This window comes from Phalaenopsis equestris, unplaced genomic scaffold (genome assembly GCF_001263595.1).
Source record: "Phalaenopsis equestris unplaced genomic scaffold, ASM126359v1 Scaffold000224, whole genome shotgun sequence".
Lineage (NCBI taxonomy): Eukaryota > Viridiplantae > Streptophyta > Magnoliopsida > Asparagales > Orchidaceae > Phalaenopsis > Phalaenopsis equestris.
The window spans coordinates 1,100,156-1,122,675 of NW_018164666.1; the positions used below are offsets into that span (position 1 = coordinate 1,100,156).

The following is a 22,520-nucleotide window of genomic DNA, read 5'->3' on the forward strand; positions in this document are numbered from 1 at the left end:
ATATATATATATATATTATTATTATTATTTTGGCATTCGCCTTGTTATCTGTTGTTAAATGTGCTACGTCGTTGTTGTTGTTGAGTCATGCTTGTATCAACAATAAAATATGTGTCATTTGAGTCGTGGTTTGAGTTAACTCCAGTATCATTTGGTAACAGTGCTAACCCAACCCTAGTCCTAGCCTAGGGTTCCCCAGTATCCGCCCCCACCAAAGCCACCCTAAAATTTTTTCCCTCTTCCTTTCTCTCATTTTCTTGTCTTCTTCTCCTTTCTCTTGTCTCTTTCATTCCATTGCCCCTTTCGAAGCAAACCCAACCATTCCATCACGTCGATACGTGTCAAACCCAACCCAAGAAGAAATACAATGAGAGATCCGTCGAATGCAACGACGACAAGATGACATTACCTTGAGTATGACCTCAAGAGTCGAAGAGGAGGCCACGATAATGATTTGAATCTGTTTCACTGTGAAGACGTCCGCAAAAAAGAATATCGACCGCGACGCTTAGGCATTCACTATCAAAGGGGAGCTTATATACATACCACATAATTCTTATGTATTTACATCACCAACACCTAAACTTTAACATTTACTTATAAAACACTTAAATGTCACAATCACTTCAAAAATTATACATAAAAATTGTACTTCACTTTAAAAAAGGCTTGATATCAGCGGCATTTGCCATGTGGAATAAATATTTAGACGCTATATAAGTATATATTATAGGGCTAGAAATATAGAAGGATTGCATGGTATGAATGTCACTCCCCAATTAATAAATTATCTTAAGAGAATAAACTAAATACATGTATGTTTAAATGTATCCTTGAATAAGATTTTGACTTGCAATCAATCAAGCTATAGCTTGATGGCTCGAGACAATTCTCAGTGGATTAGAACTCAACAAATGAAAGTGGATCATTGCCAAGAAATAATGCACCTTGAAGATGGCCGCACCCATTAAGGCACAAATGTATATTTCCTGTTTGGGAGTGTTCTCTTAACAGTTGGTGAGAAAATTATCTTAAATTTGCAAATTTTATGGGCTTGATAAGCCTAATACTTATGACTACCATCATGAAAATGATTTACAAACTTCATTGAGTTATTATATTCATCATTTAGTATAAAACCACCATACGAGACCAATAAAATAAGATATTATGGTCATATCAATGTAATGGATATTCCATGATATTGATTTGCATATATAATTATAGCATAGATGTTCATTATTACTTTGAGTTTTAAATAATATAATTGTCAACATATTGCTTAGGAATTCATTTGGAATTTTCTATTGTTGGTTTATTAAATATTTTACTACAAAAAATTTATTGGGTATGAAAAATTTAGCTAAGGCGATAATTAAAACAATAGTTTGAGCCACCTTAATTAAGCAATTTGTATGCCTAAATTCTTGTTTTTCATGAATTGGTAGATAAGAAATCCTTACAAATGTTGAAAATCCAGCCCAGCTAATAGGTAGATCTAATCAACTGCGAAGAATGATGGGCTAGGTCTTCTTAATTGCATTATCTTTACTTTTAGTTTTTAATTGCATTATCATTATTTATAGTTTTTTCTTTAATCATACATTTTGTGTTCGATCTTGTTTTATTCAACTCTTAGCATCCATATCTTATTGATTAATCCACATTTAAGTCCTATTAACAATTATATCATTATATATTTCGAATTCACTTGCTTTAGAGCAAGGGCTACCTCTAGTTAGCTTTTGGCATTATAATTATACCATAAATTTAAGGTTCTAACTCTTCATCATATCTTAAGTCATTTGGATGTGCAGTATTTAGGACCTAAAATGTGATATATTGCTAAAGTTCGAATTCACTAAATGATTACTCTCAATTATGTCCTTGGAATTTCAAACAATACCTTCAACTTGAGTAAAAGGATGAGAAAGTGAAGACATTATCACAAATTCACCATATGTCCAAAACCTCATTAATAGCTCATTTCATTGCCAATTTAGCTTATTTGAAAAATTAGTTTGCCAATTTGCTATTTCTTGATTAAATTAATAGCCCCACTTCAAGTTTTTTGAATGAGAGAAATTTTTCTCTTTCCATTTCCAATTCCCCTTTAATCTCTCTTTGCTTGCCTTATTTTACCCCTTAGAATGGTCTTCCAAGTTGTTTTTCAGGTAGACCAATTTTCCATTGTATTCGTATAACCTATAATTCTGCATTTTCGCTATGAAAGGAGGATGAAAATACATATAAGGAAGGGAATCATAAGTAATGCAAATGACTCTGATCAAAGTTAAAAAAAAAAGAAATTGAAAGAATTATCCTTCTTCTGTAAGCCTTGATCATATAAGCTCTAGGGCATTAACAATATATTGGTCTTCCACTCAAGAATGAGTATAGGAACATTCAAATATGAGCAGATAGAAGTCATAAATCTCCACGCTAAGCAATGTCTCCTAAAACATTATACAGCAACAGCAGCACATAAAACTTACAATAATTCTTCCTTTGCATACAATGTTATTCCATGAACAAAAACTATTTGATTCCACGTCCAAACTACAAGGTGATTTCTAGTAATTTTGACAGCAAATTAAAAGCATCAATCATGACATCAGACTTGCACCAGTGCGGTGTTTAGACAAAATCACGTAACCACTGCCTTGTAAAGACCATTTTTTGAACCGCGTACTTGTCGACATCAATGAATTGGTATGGTTTTACCAATGGAACAACTTATTAACTCCATCATATGTGGTCAAAAAACTACATTGATTTTAAAGGAAGTAAAAGAAATGGCATAGAAAATTTGTCAGAGCCACTGAAAAAGACAATTCGAGCAGGTATCCAGACAACACTCATCCCACTTCGCCGTTTCGCGCATGAGCTCGAACTTGAAGTAAATAATGCATTCTTTGCTAAAGATATATGATCCCCATAAAAAACCTATAGCATCTAAAACCCGGCCCTCGTGTTTATCTTCTTTTAAAAATCTTTTAACAATTGCAACCACCCACTGACATAAATGCTTTCAAAAATCCAAAACACGGAATCAAAATGAAGCTAGCGAACGACAGAAACGCAAATCGATACGTGTTGTGGTACCTTCCCGAATACGATGTCATCGGAGGTGGGAGAGCGGAGATGGCCTTGAACAGCGTGGATGACCGCACCACCACGAAATACATACTTTGCCAGGTACTGCGCGCCGCGCTTCTGCGTCGAAAGGTGATGGCTACCGCCGCCGGAATCCTTTTCTCCGGCGGCCATAATTCCCTGTGGCACAGTCTCCGGCTCCTGCGATGAAACTCGAGCCCAGATGATGCGATTTGGTCGAGGAGGGGTGAGATGGGCGTGGACGGAAAGGGGGATCGATTTATTATTTTTTTATGAAGAGTAGGTTATCGATTTATTATGATAATAATTATAATAGAGATATTTGATTTTATAAGTAAAAAATTAATAAAAATACTCCTTATTTTTAGATAAAATTATTATAATAATTTGAAAACAATTATAATTATGAAGTTTTCAAAAAATATTATTTTATTTTGTGTACTAGAGCATATGTCCGAAACAGAAGCACATCTCATGCTATGCATTTTTCTTTATTAGAGAGCACTTTTTTTCATAAGAATTTTATCAACAAAAGCTTGAATCAAGCTTTTTATAGCTAATTATTTATCAACTGCCCCAAAAGCTATTGCATAATTATAATAGATGGATATGTTAACTTTATCCATCTGAAATAATACTCATATGGGGCAGTTACAGACACCCGAGACTTTGCTATTTACAAAACAACCCTTTTCATCAATTTTTCAAATTCACTTAAATATGGTAAAACCAAAAACCATAATTTTCATTTTTCTCAATAGTTAGAATACGGCATGCAAAAACATCGGTTCTGTAGTTCAAAAAATTATCTGGGTGCGGGTGCTTAATTAGTAATTATCAATGTTCCAGGTGTTCTGTATGTAATCATCCCTACCAAAATTGTCCCAATAAATGCATCAGAAAGTAAATACATAAACTCTTCAAATCTTGCATCAACAAGGTATTCATGTATCAAGTACAAAGTTACAATCATGATCATATTGGTGAGCCCTTTGATTAAAGAAAAATTATTCCGGCTTACAACAAATTGTAGAAGAGCCAACATAAAGACAAACAGTTAGAAGACATGAAATATCATATTAGCTTTGGCTATATTAAAGGAAAAATGAGATATTCTGCATAGAAGAGGTTCCAAATAAATCGATAGAATTGCAGTATGGCTTCCTGCAAAATTTTGAAAAGAATGTTACAGTTACAGAAATTATCTGAAAATTTTGTTGCTTACAAGAGATCCCAATTATTAAACAGTGAAAAGTTACAACAAGAGAATGTAAAACTTAAGCCAAAAGTCCTAGATAACGAATTTGATGTTTATGTTCAAAGGATAAATACCATGCTGACTTTTAGTTGCATGTTATTCTAGCTTCATGTTTCTGTCATAAACATATTAATTCCCCAATTTAATCAATATGTGCCAATTTTATGCTGCACTAAAAGTATTTAGATGGAATGGGTACAAAAAAGAAATTTTCTAAATCTGGGATGTCAAGCAAAAAAGATGCTAGAAATCACTATATACAACAAGCTTGCGAATATTGGAACGGATGCTGAGCCAATAGGGGTTTAAATAAGACGACTTAATGAATTTCTAAATGTTTGTCAAAATACAAGCTCGAGCGCAAGTAGAGCTCAAGCTTGGCTCATGGCAGTAGTAGGCTCGCAAGCTGGAATGAAATCGCCATAGAAGCTCACCGGATAAAACATATAAGTGATCGATGGCGGGAGAGAAGAAATGCTGCAGCAGCTCACCGGAGAAGGCAATTACATGACAAGAATCCGGCTGGTCAAACCGACTTGCGAGCCAACAAGTCGAGCCTCGATGAGCAAGTTTAAGTTTGAGCTCTAGCTCAAGCTCGTGGGTCAATAACCTCGACTCAAGAGCTCTTTAACGAGCCGAGCTCAAGCTGACTCAAGAGTTGGCTCATCCCACTTACGCCCCTACTCTAGCACGATAGATTGATCATTCTCAGTTACATGTCAAATAAAAATGCATTTCATGTACTCCAACATTTTTAGTTTCCATAAATGTCACCTATTGTACAAATATAGAGCAATAATGATATTCTGGAAATAGTGGAGCTCAAGGACTTCAGTTATAGTCACAGCATGGCACTGATTCAAAAATAATTACGATAAATAAGAATACCATACTGCTGCCATTTTATAGTGTAGATCCTGCAGATTTAGGACCCCGTTGGGGATAATTTTGGTTTTTTTTTATTTATTTAGTTTGTTGATATTTTGATTTGAAATAAAATATGTTTGATTATTTAATTAAAGTATGATAATTCATAAAACTACTTGAAATATTTAAGAAGTTATTTTGAGTGTTTTCAAAAGCATGTTAATTGTTATTAGAATAAATAAATAAAAACAAGTAAAAAATACACTACTTAAATTCAGCTGCTTTTAGGTACTCCGGTGCATCATGCAGTTCCTAAGCACTTGAAATCAGATCTAATAAACATCTTGGAATTGTATCCTATGAGGATTAAATGTTTACCTTGGTATACTTTGCTTGTTCCAGAACACATGCCTGAACCAAAATCAATAGATTAGAAATATGATATATATACATAATATAAGAGAAATTTACAGACATAGTACATGATTTTTATCTATTTACATATTTAACACCAAAAGTTTAATATTTACGTTTATAATGCTCTGGTGCCATTAAAGTTGTATTAAACTTTTAAAAACTTAGTAAAAATGGTATTTTTAGCATTGTTATAGATTTGAGTGCTATGCATGTAACTTTGAAAGTTTGGGTGTTAAGACATGTATATCTCTAAGAATTGTGTGATATGTAAAATTCCCACAGCTCTCTTAGAGATTGAAAAGTTGATTTGCATGTTTCTCGTTAAAATGAAAATTGTAATTTCAGTGTTTTTATAAAAGCACTGTTTAAAAGTATTCTCAAACAAGCAATCACTCTATATGCGCGAGAAATAATAAAAACGGCAGCTAAGTAAATTCTTCACAAATTTCACCAAGTAATTACAAGTGAAAAAGCCATAAAATGTTAGAGAAAAAATAACCTGGAAAATCAAGCCTAATGCGAACATGCCATGCGCAGATATCATTATACTGCATCTAAAAGCCTGCGGAAAAAAGAAAAAAATATCAAACATACCAAGAATAGTATCCAAAATACAAGCAATAAATAAACTCTTAACAATATTCTTTGACAGAAGCATATTTCAATAATTGATTGGGCCTTCCCTAAGAAGAAAGGGGAAAAAAACTTGCGAAAGAAATGAGGCACAATTAAAGATTCTTGAAAGGGGGCAATACACACATATCACCCAAATCCTACGTATTTACATATCTAACACCTAAACTTTAATTTTTGCTTTTATATCACCCAAATCTTTTCATATCACGTTGAAAGCACCACCATTTTTAATTTTAAAAAGTGAAATGCAAAGGTAAGGTGGCATATATGTAAATTTTTCTTGTTGAAATTAATCCCTTGAATTTAACGAGTAGGGAGAGAACGAGAAATCAGAACACCAAACTAATCAGCAAAAATTGTTTGAATCACCTCAGGTATATAAAGTGCTACGAAAATAGCAGTTACATAGTTCACTAGCAATAGCCCGACACCAATCAGCGCTATATTCCTGACGCCAAGCTTAGTCGCGAAAGTTGATATCTGAAACCTGCACTTACAAAATTAGAATTCTTATATTTTATTATTTTGCAGCATTTAGGGGCTGTCTGATAACAAATGTGATTTAAGTTTTTAGGATTTAGTAAATTCTGTAAAATTGGATTTATTAAATCCTGTATGTAAAACCGTATGACAACAAAATTTCCTAAATCCCGCTATCCATCAAACTATTTGGAAACTTCAGCGTAAATCCACCTCGATCCCTTTCGGGAATTAGGGGCATTTAAGGTTTGTTTGGCAACAGATGCGATTTAAGTTATTAGGATTTAGTAAATCCTGAAAATTCGGATTTACTAAACCCTGGATGGAAAATCGTATGGCAACAAAATTTCCTAAATCCCACGAATCAATCAAACTATTTGGAAACTCAGCGTAAATCCACTCAATCCCCTGTAAAATTTAGGATTTACAGGATTTACGGTCAAAATCTATGAAATCGGGATTTATCAAATCCGTGCTTTCATTCCGTCAAAAATGACCGTCTGGCAAGATTTAGCTTAAATCCCGCTCTAAATCCGTAGCCAATCAGCCCCTTACATACATACCAACCAATTCTTATGTATTTACATATCTAACAACAAAATTTTACTTTTTACATTTATACCACCCAAATTTTTCATAATACATAAAAAATACCTCCATTTTAACTATCAAACCACATTTGCGCAACTGATTTTGTTGTCAGCCAATTTCTTTGCTTTGATTAAATGAGCAACATTTTGTTGTTGGGGGAAGGGGTCGGTTTGTTCTAGGTGGTTCTGATAACTATCAAAACATCTCAAATTCATCTTGTTCAATCCTACATCCATATGCGCCTCTGACTTCTCATTCAACTGTTTTGTTTTGCAGCTTGTATCGAGGTCCACAGGTTTTAATAAGCTTTAACACAGGTTTTAATAAGCAGGCCCGAAACAGATGGAATAATGCCACAGATGATGAAAATATAGCTTGAAATTCAGAATTTAGTACATAGATTTGAAGGGATTCGTTCATCACATTTCTGGAGGATTGAAAGACTTAAAAATCCATCCAGATAACAAGTCAGCAAAAAAAAAACTTACTTACGGTCTCCTTCGACATCAGGGAGATCTTTGGTTATGGCAATGACCAATGCAAATAATGTCACAAATGCTGTGATGAACGCAACAGGAGAGCTGCAGTAAAAAAACGTTACAGAGCATTAGCAATTGTCTCTCCATGAATCTGCAAAAGACATGTATAAAAAATTTTAGGGGCATTTACATGCATAGCACACAATTCTTTTGTATTTACATTTCTCACACCTAAACTTTCATATTTGCACATTAACACTCAATCTTGAATATCACATCAAAATAGCACTATTATTACATTTTAAAAGTGATAATACATATTTTAATGCATAGGTTTAAGGCACCAACGAATGTAAATATCCCAAAATTTTACTCCAACATCTCTATTTTATCTTGCGGAAGTAAGAAAAGTAATTCTTACCTCCAATTAAAGGAAAGGCCCAACGCTGCTCTAGTAGCATAGTAAACACCAAAATTGAGAAGAAAACCACGTACCTAATTTAACAAGATTTGCAAAGCAACAATGATTTCTTTTGTCACCTCAAGAAAACAGAATATAATAAGTAAAAGAACTAATGTTGATACAAGAGTGAACCTAAATCACAATATGAAAACAAATACTATTACTGAAAAATTAACAGGCGATTACAACCAATGCTCTGAAAGAAAAAATAGCAACAAACATGGCACACACTAGGGTTTGATCCAAGGTAATTGTGGCGAGCTAGTTTGGAAGGGGCAGTGGCGGGAATAATGGTATGGATAGGAGTGTCAAAACCTGACCCGACACAGCAACACAACTCAAACTCGACAAGAAAAATTTGGGTTAGAGTTGACCCGAATACTTTTCGAGTCGGGTTCGGGCCTGAGAATTTGACAAACAAAAATTTTGGGTCAGGTTTTGATGGAACCCGAAAACCCAAATATGACCAGAATAAATATGAAAAAATTGGTTGTATTCTTAACCCTTATACTATTGATTGTCATATAAATAAAGAATTTTTTAATTTGCCTATTGTTACTTGGTAATTAGAAGTATAATGTTTTAATTAAAAATTGAGCAGACATGTTAAATGGGTCGGGTTCGATTTAATCATGTCTGGGTCAAGTCGGTATCGGGTTGAGTTTTTTGACCCGTGTATTATTCGAGCCAGGTTCGAATTGATCTGATTCGGGTCAGGTCACTTTTGGGTCGGGCCCGAATCCGACCAAATGACTCGAATTGGCATCCCTAGGTATTGGTGTTGGGATGAAGTATAATAGCAGTTGGAGCGATTTTCTGGAAGTGGCAACGAGTAGGGAGCAATTGGACAGCAGGAAAGTAATAGGATTGTTGTTTTAAGATGGCAGTGATTAGGAGTGGGAATTGAGAGATATGAGGAAGGTTGGGGATGGGTGGAGGTTGAAAGAAACAACACAAGTGGTGTTTGCCGGCTGATTTTGTAGGAGAACAACATCGAGACACTGTTGTACATGGCTATAGCTTAGGGTATCAAAAATTGATTTGAAACGCCAACACGACTCGAACTTGATTCGAAAAATACGGGTTAGGGTTGAGCTGAATATTATTCGAGTCGAGTTCAAGTTAGAAAATTAGACCTGTTTATTATTTGGGTCGAGTTCGGGTTGAACTCGAAAGCCAAATATTACCCAAATAAGCACGAAAGTGCGAGTAAAGCTCGAGTTCGGGTCTTATTTCAAAAAATTTTTAAGCCGGGCCCGAATCCGAGGTCCGACCCTACCCACTAACCCAAATTGACACCCGTAGCTGCAACAATGAGGGAAAATGGGGGAAGCGGTTGGGCAGTAGAAACTTTAGAAAACAGCAAAAGGAACCTGTTCCAGGCGGCTGCAACAAGAAAGGGGTGGCCAAGGGTGATGGGCGAATGTAGAGCAAGAAAAGTCGGAGATAAATACCACCTCGGGAGCGAGATACAACCAAACACCACTCGACCCATGGAAGTTAATCACCGCCTTGGAACGAAATACAATCGGAGCACCATCTGCCCTTTGATAGAAGCCTAGAAAAGAAAAACAGGGGACACCAACGACTATCCTAAAAAAACAAAATAAAAAATTGCAACCTAAACACAACAAAAGTACATAAATAGTACTAGGGTAAATAGGAGTGGGTCCCCTCTCACAAGAATGCAATAAACCCACTTAAGAAAGGTTGGATGACCCTCAATTCATTGTTTCGAACAGGCCCCCAGGTCGCTAGGTTTCCCCGTCCAGTCCAGCTCGTGGGATCATGGGAAGGCGTCCTTGTAAGCGATAGTATTTTTAGAAAAATTGTGACAAGTCAAAAATCATATGAAAGCCGAGTTAATTACTAAAAGCTTCAAGGCATTTATGCAATAAATTACTCTGCAAGGTAGAACGTTGCTGTCAGTTTTAATAAGAGATTACTTTGCACTTGTACTTCGTGATTAATAAAAAAGGTGTGGATTGTTGGTAATTTGAAATATATATCGCCATGACATAAATGAAAATATGATTGAACAAACTTGAGCCTTATTTGTAGAGTTCATAAAAAATGGATATTGGACTGACACAGCAAGGAAAATTACTTTTCTCCCATATCTTATTCACATTATTAATTTGTTCTCTTCTCTTCAACCATTAAGCTTAATAAACCAAAAAATGTGCAATAGAAAAAATGTTAAAAACGGACATTGTAAATAGTATATGTTTATTTTGTGCTATTACAAACATAATTTTTCATGTTCATTGAATTTGTACAATTGTCAAAATATTGTTGCTGTCACGAAGCTTGTCAACTGAAAATAGGAATAAATAAGCAAATATCTCACACTGAAACACATAATCCAAGGCAAAGTTTATGTGATGTTATATACAATGAATTTAAGCATTATCATTTATGAATTATGGACTGAATATAATGACATGGACTTCTGCTTATTTCTAACCTTTCCAACTTATATTGCTTTAATTTAGAAACAGATATATAGTAGTTATACATTAACAAGAATACCATAATTACATAAAAAAAACGTTCTATACAAGATGTTTGTGTTTTTAAAATTATTGAATGACACGCTAAATTGCTCCTTATTTAGCATTCCTTGTTTTTTTCATCTTTTGATACTTTTCTTTTTGCCTATGAGGATGCAAAATGGCATAGAAACTAAACTTTTAAAAAGTCAATATCAAAAGTGGAATTGTTGTGTTTAGCTGTCCAGTGGACGTTACAATGGCATATAATAGAATTTATTTCTAAGTTCCAAATAATTAGTAGGGAAAAACATGCACTCCTTGAAGTAGAGTTCAAATCTGAAATAATTAGCTAGTGTTAAAAATTAAAATATTCTTCTTCTAATCATACCGGTAAGCATTAATCATAACAAATATTACAATAATTCATGTTCATTCACGCACGAGCCTTAGAAAATCATTAGCTTGCTCATGGATACAGAATAAAGTAAGACTTTATAGCATGACATTACAAAAGAGCCTTATTACTTCAAAATTTCAAATTGTCATGGTGTTTATCGTACTTCAAGCAGAATGTCATAATGTTATCCCAGGCCGAATGTCTAAATGTTGCAAACCATCCACATTATTTTTCTCAAAAACATTATTACAACTTCATTTAAAACATCTAACATTCATAAAACCAACATAGTTGGTCAAAGGAGAAAGAATAAGAATGCATTGATGAAGACTGTGAATGCTCTCATGATAACTTCATATTTTATTTTCTTATGGGTTGTTTGAGATAACTTTTTTCTTATTTTTTGTTTTCCATTTTTATTTTGTTTTTTTTTTATGTGATGATTTTAAATAAAATATGTTTGGTTACAACGGGTGTTTTTAAAAATACATTTTTTTAGTGTTTTTAAAACAACGTTGATTTATTTTTAAAAGCAGAAAACAAATTATGTCAAAAAATATACTAAAACATGGTTTTTTTTTAAAAAAAGAAGTCAACTATTTTTAATTTTCTCGATCAAGTTAGTTTGGAATACTAAGCTCGTTATACAATATCTCCCCCAGATTCTTAGTATGAGTTGTTTTAACAAAAAAAATTGGACAATATGTAATCTCAAAACATACCGTGGCTATGATGAGAAATGCTGCAACAGGATACCGCTTCAGTCTAAAAGGAGGAACAGAATAGATAGTGCCAAGGAAAAGACCTAGAAGATATAGAGAAGAAATGAACGAACCAAAGTTGAATACAACAATAAGTATGCCGGCCGAAGCAAAAAACAAGACCAAAAGCCAAGCAGACTGCACTGAAAGATCTCCGGCAGCTATCGGCAAATATGGCTTGTTAACCCTGCAAAACTTGAAGAATCGGGTTAAATGTTTTCACCAAACTGCCGAAAATGTGAAAAAAGATTTTGCAAAAGGAGATAAGAGCTACGATAAAGTATTCATAGAAATTATAAAGGTAAAGATAATACTGTATAATGCATCATGGCAAGCATACTTGTCGATTCCAATGTCATAAATCTGATTAATCCCCACAATGTAAGCATTGCCACAAATAAGAGCTATAAGCCCATATAATGCCTTGAATATCAACCACCAATCTATTAGAGCAGGGTTCTCTATTAAAGCTCTTACAACCAAAGCTCTGCCAAAGAAAAAAAAATGTTAGGAGATAATATGAATGATTCTATGAAAGATTATCTTTCAAAAAGTGTGCATGGGGTACGAGGTTCAAAGCAAAGCGGAAGCTTGATTTATGTAGTTGTCCAGCATTGCAAGGAGGCTATTTTAAAGGAGGAAGATTTGTATACATACCACTCCATTCCTATGTATTTACATATCCAACACCTAAAATTCAGTTTTTACTTATATGGCATCATAGCTATGCATGAAAAGGCGTGTTCCACTATTTAAAAGTTAAAATAGTGATATTTTTTATGTGATATGAAAGATTTGGGTGGTAGAAATGTAAAAAAGCAAACTTTAGGTGTTAGATATGATATGAAATGGATAGAAAATGTGTGGTATCTATGTAAATGAGCCTGGAAAGGATTAAAACTCAGAATCTTAAAAAAAACAATATAGAGTGGCCATTGCTTTCATGCCACCCTCATAAAATATTATTGAAAAATGAATATGGAATACATTTCATCAAGGATTTGAATCACTAACACGGATCCCAAAGCTGTCCCGCGAATAGTGTGTGGCCTTAAAAATCTCCAACATGAATCTTGGAAATCAGATAAATTCTTTAACAAAGGATTGGATCCAGCAGCACCAACTTGGGAACAAGCCTGCATACATCTAAGGCTAATAAACTTCTTTCTAGATTTCAATTTTAATGAAGAGGCATAAATTACAATTTAAAGCATGAATGCAAACATCCGAACTTCCAATTTAATAATGGTCATAAAAAGCTTCCATAAGCCACGATTCAAAGAACACTTTGCCTGTTTTTTAATAACTTGGGCAATTAATAAGTAACAAATCCAGTAAAGCTAATAAAAAGATATATATCTCATCTGTATATTTGGATTTTTACATCTTAAATACAACAACAAAGCCCTAATCCCACTATCTGGGGTCGGCTACATGAATCCTTTTTCTCCATTGTGTCATATTTAATGTCATATTTTCATTTAGGTCTAATAAAAAGATATATATCTCATATGTATATTTGGATTTTTACATCTTAAATACAGCAACAACAACAACAACAAAGCCCTAATCCCACTATGTGGGGTCGGCTACATGAATCCTTTTTCTCCTTTGGGTTCTATTTAATGTCATATTTTCATTTAGTTCTAATAAATTAAGATCATTTTTTATACAATAAGCCCAAGTCTTCCTAGGCCTACCTCTGTCTTTCATAACATAAGTCGATTCTAAAACATCTACTCTCCTAATTGGATCATCAGATGGTCGACGCTTAATGTGACCAAACCATCTAAGATGACTTTCTCTAATTTTACATCTTAAATGAGAGATAAAAATAGCAAAAGCTTTTTTTCATATACTTCTACCTTAAAAAGTAATTTTTGCATTAGCTATCAATGTTTGTAAACAATGTCGAAGAGTGGGAGCTGGAAAGCACAACAATCAACATGCCATTAATAAAATGGGATATCCGCATGCAAAAAAAAAAAAAGGAAGATTTACGCACATACCACTCAATTCCTGTGTATTTACATATCTATGACCCAAAGTTCAATTTTTTACATATATGCCACCTTACCTGTGCATGAAAAGTTGTGTTTAGCTATTTAAAAGTTAAAATGGTGGTATTTTTTAAGTGATAATATTTGGGTGGTATAAATGTAAAAAAGTTAAGTTTAGATGTTAGATATGTCCCTAAAAAAAATTGCACTTCGCAGAATCAAGTAGGTAGAAGAGACAAAGCAAGGCAATAGAGGGAATGCAGCATGTGCTTCATAAAGCAGAAGGTGCATGCCTCAAAAATCAAGCATTCCAAATTAGCATGACAAAATGACATTGTGCGCAATATTAGTGCCTTAATGAGCAAATGTGACAATAAGTGTACTTCCTACAAAAAATATAATATAAAATATTCATTATAATATCCATCACAAAACAGTTTAAAAATATTTAATCAAGGAAAAGACCCGAGAGAGAATGGTTTCCAGGTTCATGTCATGACAACAAGCAAAAAAATATGCGACAATATGAGTAAGAGCCACATGTATCTCTTGGGCAATTAGTTTTTAACAGAAAGGCCTCAAAAGTAGATACTCGTTATCCCATATGGTCCTAACACCATCTAACAAAGCTCCCATCTTCATTTATTCCAGGTTGCAGGCATGGCCACTCCACGCTAACAAGTAGTCAAGCTTGTTAATCTCCTTCAAATAGCTTCTTAGCGCACCAACATCTCTTTTGAGGCTCTCATCAAGTGACATAATGATTACAAATATTATGTGATCAAGGGAGATTGTTCCAAGCCATCTGATGAGTGTTCTGAGCTTTTTGATAGAAATAGCCAAAATGTATCTCTACAGATGTATAATAGACCCTATTTCTTCCAGTTTGCAGGCATGGCCACTCCAATTGCCTGTTTTTGGCTCATTTGAAATTGGATTTGTTCACTTTTAATGTCTTTGAGTTTGTCTGGTTGAGAAATTAAGTTTGTGTGGGCTTAATCTAAGTTCATATAATCATGAATTTAGTTGCCAACATTTTCGAATTCAATAATTGAATCGAGATTCCTGCATGATTTGATGTACTTTTTTGCATTTTATCAATACATCTGATATACTCTTTCAGTTTGAAATGAATGTATTTTTATTCTTAATATAAAATATAAAAATTTTTAGGTTTTCTATAAATTCATAAATGTGTTTACTATATGGGTATCATATGTAAATTTGCCAAGTAATCTCTGAACAAAATAATACCTCATAAAAAAATAACTTAACTTTGGTTCATCATTTCTCCCCCATTTCACAACTAAGAAAAAGAACTCGTGATTTAGGGCATTTGCATGATTAAAAATTCACAACAACAAGGTGAGAGTAATTAACGGCTTAGCTTTATACAAAGTTCTAGTAAACAAACAAATAAAAGAAGATTATAAATGGCGCCAAATTTTTTATATGAAAAACCCTAAAAGGATAAAAAATCTTGGAATCTAAACAAACTAAATAACTCCACTGGCGTATGCCATATGCTGTAAATTCTGCCCTTCCCGAAATTGAGAAAGGCGTTGATCATTGTAGAAGGCGTGATTGTGGGAAGATGAATCTATGGTGGAAGTTGGAGGAGCCATATAATATTAGTAATATCTTCATGAGATCGGTAATGATTTTTTAGGTCAGTTTACTTTGAGGGGAAGAGAGCATGGACCATGATGTCTAGTATAATCTTGGTATGGAAGTTGATCTTTGAGTTGGTGTTGATAGGCTATAATTTTGACAATGTGCCTCAACGTTATGACTGATACATTGCTATGAAGTCAACAAGCATCAGCCTTGTTGTCGATGAGCATCAATTTTAAGCAATGATAGCTAGACAAGGATAGCTAAGAGATCATAATTGAGCAAAGTTAGTTAGATTACAATAATATGATGATAGAGATCAGGTGATAACAATTGTTGATGATTTTCATCGACATCAATCATTGGGTAGAGATCTCCCTAACATTGCTCCATCTTTAACTTTGAGCTTTTCATTTTTTATATATAAAATGGAATTTTATTTATAATTTTTTAGTATTTTTTTATTATTTTGTTCAATTTTAATTGATATTTTTTTAGGATTTAAATGCTTTAATGATTTCAAAGTCGAATGAGCTTTTAGCTCATTAAATTTTTCTTGTCGAGATGTTGGATTTAAATGAAATAATTAAAAATAGTTTGACCCATCAATTTATAACACGAAGGTTCAAACATGATTATAGTGCTTCATTTGGGCTCCTTCGAGCTCAAATCGGACCACCTTTCGTATCAATGGGTTTATCTCACTTAGATGTAATAAATTTGCTGAAAATTAAAATTTTGATGTTCTTGAATTTAATTTTAAGGGAGTGTTTGGCGGCGCCTTTTCATAAGGTTTATCAACAAATTTATTACAGACAACCAAACTCTAAAATGCAAAAGTTATGTCGATTCATGAATTTTCAGATTTAGGAGCTATCAAGCATTGGATTTAATCCATAATTTACAGATGATTTAAGCGGAATCCTTCCAAGCAGTCATTTTGAACAAAATAAATCCACATATGATGTAAATCTGGATTCCACAGATTTTGGTTGTAAATCCCGTAATTCCTAAATCCCATGAACCAGCGGATTTAACTTAGTGGGGCTTGGGATTCAACTTCGTAGGCTTCGGACTGTCTCAAACAACGATAACGATTTCTTAAATCCTTGTAGAAACTGTCAAATAGTTCTATTGGATTCACAGGATTTAATAAATTCGTTGTCGATTTAACCCATTCAGTATTTAGTAAATCCGGATTGACGAGATTTAGTAAACCTTAATGCCTTAAATCTCATCCGTTGCTAGAAAGCACCTAAGGGTCTCAAATTTTGCCTTCTATTCGGCTTAGCTCCTAATTTATCAAATCCAGCGGTAAGATGAATTTAACTGATTTTGGATTTGAGGAACGCTAAGTCCTACTTGCACTCAAACACTCCCTAAGAGCTTCCTACTCAAAAAACTGACATCAGTGACTAGTTTGATGAATCTGTGGCATCAATAAACATCCAAACGAAAGGAAAAAAATGTCAAGTCTAAAAAAAGCACAAGCACATCTGAGAATATCAAAATTTTGTAAAACTGATTTCTTCACTTTTTTCAGTTAAAAATGCAGCGTACCCAAAATCCCACACAAGCCGCCCTTCTGCGCTCTGAAACTGAAGTTCGAGCTCCGCATCTAGAAGCAATAAGTGGAGATGAAATCCGCAGAGAAGAAACCGGAGATAGGCAGCAGGTTGAGAACTTGAATTCGATTCGAAGGCTCGAGGCATTTAGAGTATGCGGGGTAAAAGAACTGGCAGAGGAAATGGCAGCTGAAAAAGCCATCCGACGACGAAGATCTAGAAGAACAAATCGGATGTGTAAGTCGAAATGTCCGCGCAAACCCTAACGGCTTGTTGCGCTCGCTAATCGGAGAGATAAGCAGCCGACTAGCAGCTCTCGGCGTTGCATGGTTGTGGGCGGGATAGTCTTAGAACTTAACTCCAATCTTGATTTGACACTAGATCCCAATTTATTTTTTTATTAAATTCATTAATGTTTGAGATTTCTAACCCTACATGCACCTGTCAGGATTTCTGACGTAAATAACCATTCAGAATTTAATGAAATCACGTTACGTGGCGGTGACAAAAAAAAATCAAAATCAGTCTGGTAATACGGGAGTACTCTCCGGTGTTATTTCGTAGGTGTTATTACATGTTATTCAAGTGTTATTGTGTTTTAGGAATATTTCTGGTGTTATAATAACAAAATAATACATCAATAACACCTGAATAATACACAATAACATCTGAATAACACGGGAGAAATATTCTCTTATATTATTGAGCAGTTTTATTTTTTTTTCGCCGTCACATGGTGTGATTTCATTGGACTCCGAATATTTCTTTACGTTAGGAGTCCCGACAGAATAATTTTTCACATACGCCGCATGGCCCAATGCAGAGTTTTTGCACATTTCAATTTCCATTTTTCGGAAGCTTTCGCCGCTTACTTATTTTCAAATTTAATCATGAATTTAATTTAAATTTAGTCAAACATCAAAAAAAAAAAAAAATAATCTAAATAATCTAACACTCCGTTAAATTAAATTAAATTTCTTCATGTTTTGTCATACGTTTGACGTAAACACAGATCTAGTAAATCTGATCGCGAGAAAGATTTATCCCATTGCCGCACGAGCTCCTTTCATCGTTTGTGTGATCTGGATTTATCGAATTACAGAAATCTTATTAAACGTAAATATGTTCTAAAACCAAACACTGTCATAGCATTTCGATATTTTTTAGGTGATCTTTATCATTGTCCCTTTACATTGATTTTATTTTAGAGTTTATGGTGTATTTCATTTCTTTGGCATATCACCAGTATTTAATATTTTTTTTTCATTATAATATAGTTGTATTTAATTATTTATTTCGGGACATTCATGTTCTAGTGCACATTTTATCATGAAATTAAGTTTTTTGTCATAATTTATGGCTTGAGCATGCTATTATATGGTCAGAAATACATGTCTTCGATATTCATTATAAAATGAATTGAGATTATTTTCATATTGTATTCACCACAACAAAGATGCATTTCTTTATCTCTTAAGCACAATTATGTTGTAGTACGCATTTTGTCATGTGATGAATTTTATTATTATAATTTATTACTTAATTTTGTTATTATATGGTTAGAAATTCATGTATCAGATATTTATTGTATTTTTTTTTTATTTAAATATTTGTTTTTATTCAACACAACCATTATTTTACCATTTCTTTATTGAATACAACAATATTTTAGGCAGTGTATCTAGTCCAAATGCTTAATTTGACCTATAAAGAAGGCGTTGGATGATTGTTAATCCAAATTGTCCAGCAAAAGAGGACTGCCAGATCGGGATCAGCTTATGTGGCGAGATCTCTTGGTTTGGACTTCCTGTCTGATCCACTCTCTCAACGAGATTTATATTTCTTCCTGTTGATGGTGGGGCGAGCTCAACAACTCAACAACAGACCAATTGGTCAAAGAGCAATTGGTCTGGCTCTAGTCCTGAGGTTCTAATCTTTTATTTTAATGGACTTTTTCCATATTTTCTTGAGCCCAGCATAATTGTATTTCATTATTTCATTTAGTACAACAATATTGTTGTGCATATTTTATCATGTGATTAAGCTTTTTATCATGATTTATCACTTGATCTTGTTATTATATTGTTAGAAATATACAAATCAGATATTAATTGCATTTTTTTATATTTTAGCATAAAATTTTCTTCAATATAACCACTATTTCACCATTTACTTCTTCAATATAACATCATTTTAGGCATTAGGCTCAGCCCTCGTATTCTAATATTGTATTTAATATATTTTTTTTGGTCTTCATTATAACTTTTTTATGAATTTTTATATATATTTTTCATTATAACATAGTTTTATTTCATATTTTTGTTGCATAAAATCATATTGTAGTGCACATTTTATCATAAGATTAATTTAATTATCAAAATTTGTTTGTCGGTAATGCTATTATATGGTCAGGAACTCATGTGGACGATATTATTTGTATTGTTTATATTTTAGCATATTTTTTTTTCCAGTACAACCACTATTTCACCTTTTTTTTCCTTGAATACACCGTTGTTTTAGGCACTCAACTCAGCCCTGTTATTTTAATCTAATATTATAATTTTTTTTTAGATTTCATTACATCTTATTTTTGTTTTTTTTTTCCTTCACTAGAACATTGTTATATTTCATATTTTCCTTGTTTTGCTCCACAATTAAGCATATTACTTATTGTATGTGTTTATCATGTGCCCTAGCATCATATCAAGAGAATGACATAAGAAAAACAATCCAAAAGAGTCAAAGGGGACTTGCTTTTAGGTACATACCACCTACTTTTAGGGCTGCATGTGATGAATTTTCCTAGCACATTACTGAGGAGGTGACAATAATCTTTAAGAATCTCCATGTTGATCATTTTCTATGGGTGTCGCCTCTTTGGCGGGATGTACCTCTTTAATTAATATTCTAACATATTGAGTAATTTAGAAGCGTGTTTTATGTTTGGGCGGACAAGGGCTGATGTTCACCGCATATGAAGTAGCTCTTAAGATTGAGTTGTCTAAAATGAGTTGATGTTACGTGTAATAGGGAATCCATTTCTAAATTTAGTAATATATAATTGCAAAAAAGATATTAAGATGTATTATTTTATCCAGGTTATGATACTTCGAGAGAAATAAGTAAAGAAGGGTTAGCTCTGGTGTCTGACATTTCTCATATTTTTCATCCTTCGAGCATGATTTATTTTTCATCCCTTATTTCTTAGCCTCATTCCCCCAACATTTTACTTGATCAATGTTAAAATTACTTTTTGGAACAAATGTCAGTCGAAGATAGTGTCTAACTATTAAAATAAAGAACATGTCTTGCATCCACTGGCTCATGATCAAAATATCAAAGAAAATTTTTATTTGTTGAGAGATTTTTGATTGGTAGAATAACATTTGAAGAGATAAAATTTTTCTTTCATCAATGGAATTAACTATCTTGAGAAAAAATTGCTCGCATTGAAAAATTCTTAAGCAATAGATCGCCATCTCCCGAGCCCATTATAGTCAAAATTGATCAATCACTTATAGGTAATACAAATGCCGAGTCAAAATCTCAAAGTACGAAATTAAGCATACCATGTATCGGGACAAGACAATTTTGTTCAATCAACAACAATCAAGATGATCACACATAAACAAGTAACCTTTGTCGAGACAACATCTTGCCACCAATGCCAATCCATAATTTAGTTGGTGTTGTACACTCTAAATCTCTCTACAACTAATTTTGATGAGAAAATGTTATCAAGAAAAAGCCGCGATAAAATAAATGATGGCAACATAATGTGGAATATTATGAAATTACAATCTAGAAAGCGGGTAGTAATTACAACTTCATATGCACCGTTGCATGAAAAAAGAAACGCTAAATATAAAGCCGAGTGTGCAAAACAAATATATGTTGAGCAACGACCTGCCAAGGTATAAAATTTTAATTATATTAAATTAATTTGAATATTTAATGCTTCCAACTAAACACAAAGATGTATAAAGTTAGAGAATAAATTGATGTTGAGGAATAGTCTGATAAGGTATTCATTGCAGCATGTTCCTGCTTTCACAATGATCAAATTTCAGGCTAGAGAATCAATTCCAAAAGAAAGCCTGGAGTTAATAAATGGTTGTTATGCTCAATTCACTGGCAAGTGATGGAACTCTATCTTCTCTAAGTTCTTGATTTTTTTATTTGACTAAGTATAACATGTATCGTTACAGCGTATTATTCCATATTTGTTACATGACAAGTCTTTATAAACATGTTATGTAACACTACCTTGACTACTATGTTAATTTATAGCTCATATGGCTTTTGTTTTGTTTTTTTTAAATTACATATAATATCTTGGAATTAAATAAATTCACACTTTTTAAATTCAAAAATGATATATTTGCCACTTCTAATAATATTTTGATCAACTAGAGTCACACTGATGATCTAGTACATAATAATAGTTAACCGACGTTTATGTAGATGTATTTGTCCAATCATCAATTGAAAAGGATGTTCCTCGTACTAGGTTGTTTTTGTGTTTATATATATTTCAAGTATGTACTATGTAAATTTCAAGAATTTTAAACATTATTCTGTGATGATGTAATTTTGTTATTAAATAATCTAGAAACACCAAAATATTTTTATTTGTGGAATTATTCAACTAATAATTACACGGAAGAAAGTAATATGTATGTTGGTCATATGAGAAAAAATAATATGGTCGAATCAGAATTGATTGTCATCGCTATCATTAACAATTCATATTGAGGGTCTGTTTGGGGTAGCAGCAGCTTGTTGAATGATCTGCTGATAAGTTAGGTGCGGTTGCTATTACAAATTTTTAATTTTTTTTAGAAAAATCAGACCGCTGGAAGAAAGCTTCCGCCGCACCTAGATTGATTTTGCGGTGTGAAAACTCTACTTTCAGCGTTTTCAAAACGCATAAGCTACCAAAACGCAGTTCACCCAAACAGTTCATGTGCGTTTTCAAAACGCCACCGCACCAAATAAGCTGCCCCAAACGGACCCTGAATCTTATTGGTTGTGGATCTTAAGACGCACAAGTGACTGTTCTATGACTCATTGTATGATCTCTTGTCTTGTACATTAATAACTAACATAGCATGTCAATATTTTTAAATATTATATTGGAATTGATTGTATATGACACATCATCCATTCAATTTATTTATTGAATGACAGATCAATCTTGTCCATAAGCATGCAGTTGAAACATTTGATTCAAATATTGTTGATAGGCAAGTTAAAATAATTGATGGTGTTCCACGGCATGCATGCATGAAAATATACGAAGAATGTTCTTTCAACTTGATGAGGATTGTTTTGAAAGAATAATAGGATAGAATTTAAAAAAGAATATTTATCTTTAGAG

General features: G+C 33.2%; 2 protein-coding genes across 6 annotated transcripts in view; both read right to left on the reverse strand.

Annotated features, from left to right (window-relative positions):
* LOC110023521 (pre-mRNA-splicing factor RSE1) overlaps positions 1 to 3,355 on the reverse strand; it is a 65,139-nt gene extending 61,784 nt beyond the window's left edge. For all 3 annotated transcript variants that reach the window (XM_020722986.1, XM_020722987.1, XM_020722988.1), the window contains exon 1: positions 3,106 to 3,355. In XM_020722986.1, the coding sequence (XP_020578645.1) occupies positions 3,106 to 3,270 (165 nt within the window). In that variant the 5' untranslated portion in view covers positions 3,271 to 3,355. The remainder of the gene's footprint in view (positions 1 to 3,105) is intronic.
* Positions 3,356 to 4,044: 689 nt separating this feature from the next.
* Positions 4,045 to 17,508, reverse strand: LOC110023474 (probable homogentisate phytyltransferase 2, chloroplastic). Of its 3 annotated transcripts, XM_020722913.1 has the most exons (10): positions 17,136 to 17,508; positions 12,976 to 13,097; positions 12,302 to 12,448; positions 11,923 to 12,148; positions 8,267 to 8,340; positions 7,855 to 7,947; positions 6,665 to 6,782; positions 6,159 to 6,221; positions 5,621 to 5,653; positions 4,045 to 4,281 (listed from the first exon to the last, which is right to left on the reverse strand). In XM_020722913.1, the coding sequence occupies exons 1-10, from the start codon at positions 17,340 to 17,342 to the stop codon at positions 4,207 to 4,209; spliced, it is 1,158 nt and encodes a 385-aa protein (XP_020578572.1). In that variant the 5' UTR covers positions 17,343 to 17,508; the 3' UTR covers positions 4,045 to 4,206. The 3 variants fall into 3 exon arrangements, 2 of the variants coding, with proteins under 2 accessions (XP_020578572.1, XP_020578573.1); XM_020722914.1 differs by lacking the exon at positions 17,136 to 17,508 and having other exon boundaries at positions 12,976 to 13,103; XR_002293904.1 differs by lacking the exons at positions 4,045 to 4,281; positions 5,621 to 5,653 and having other exon boundaries at positions 7,859 to 7,947.
* Between the last annotated feature and the right edge of the window lie 5,012 nt (positions 17,509 to 22,520).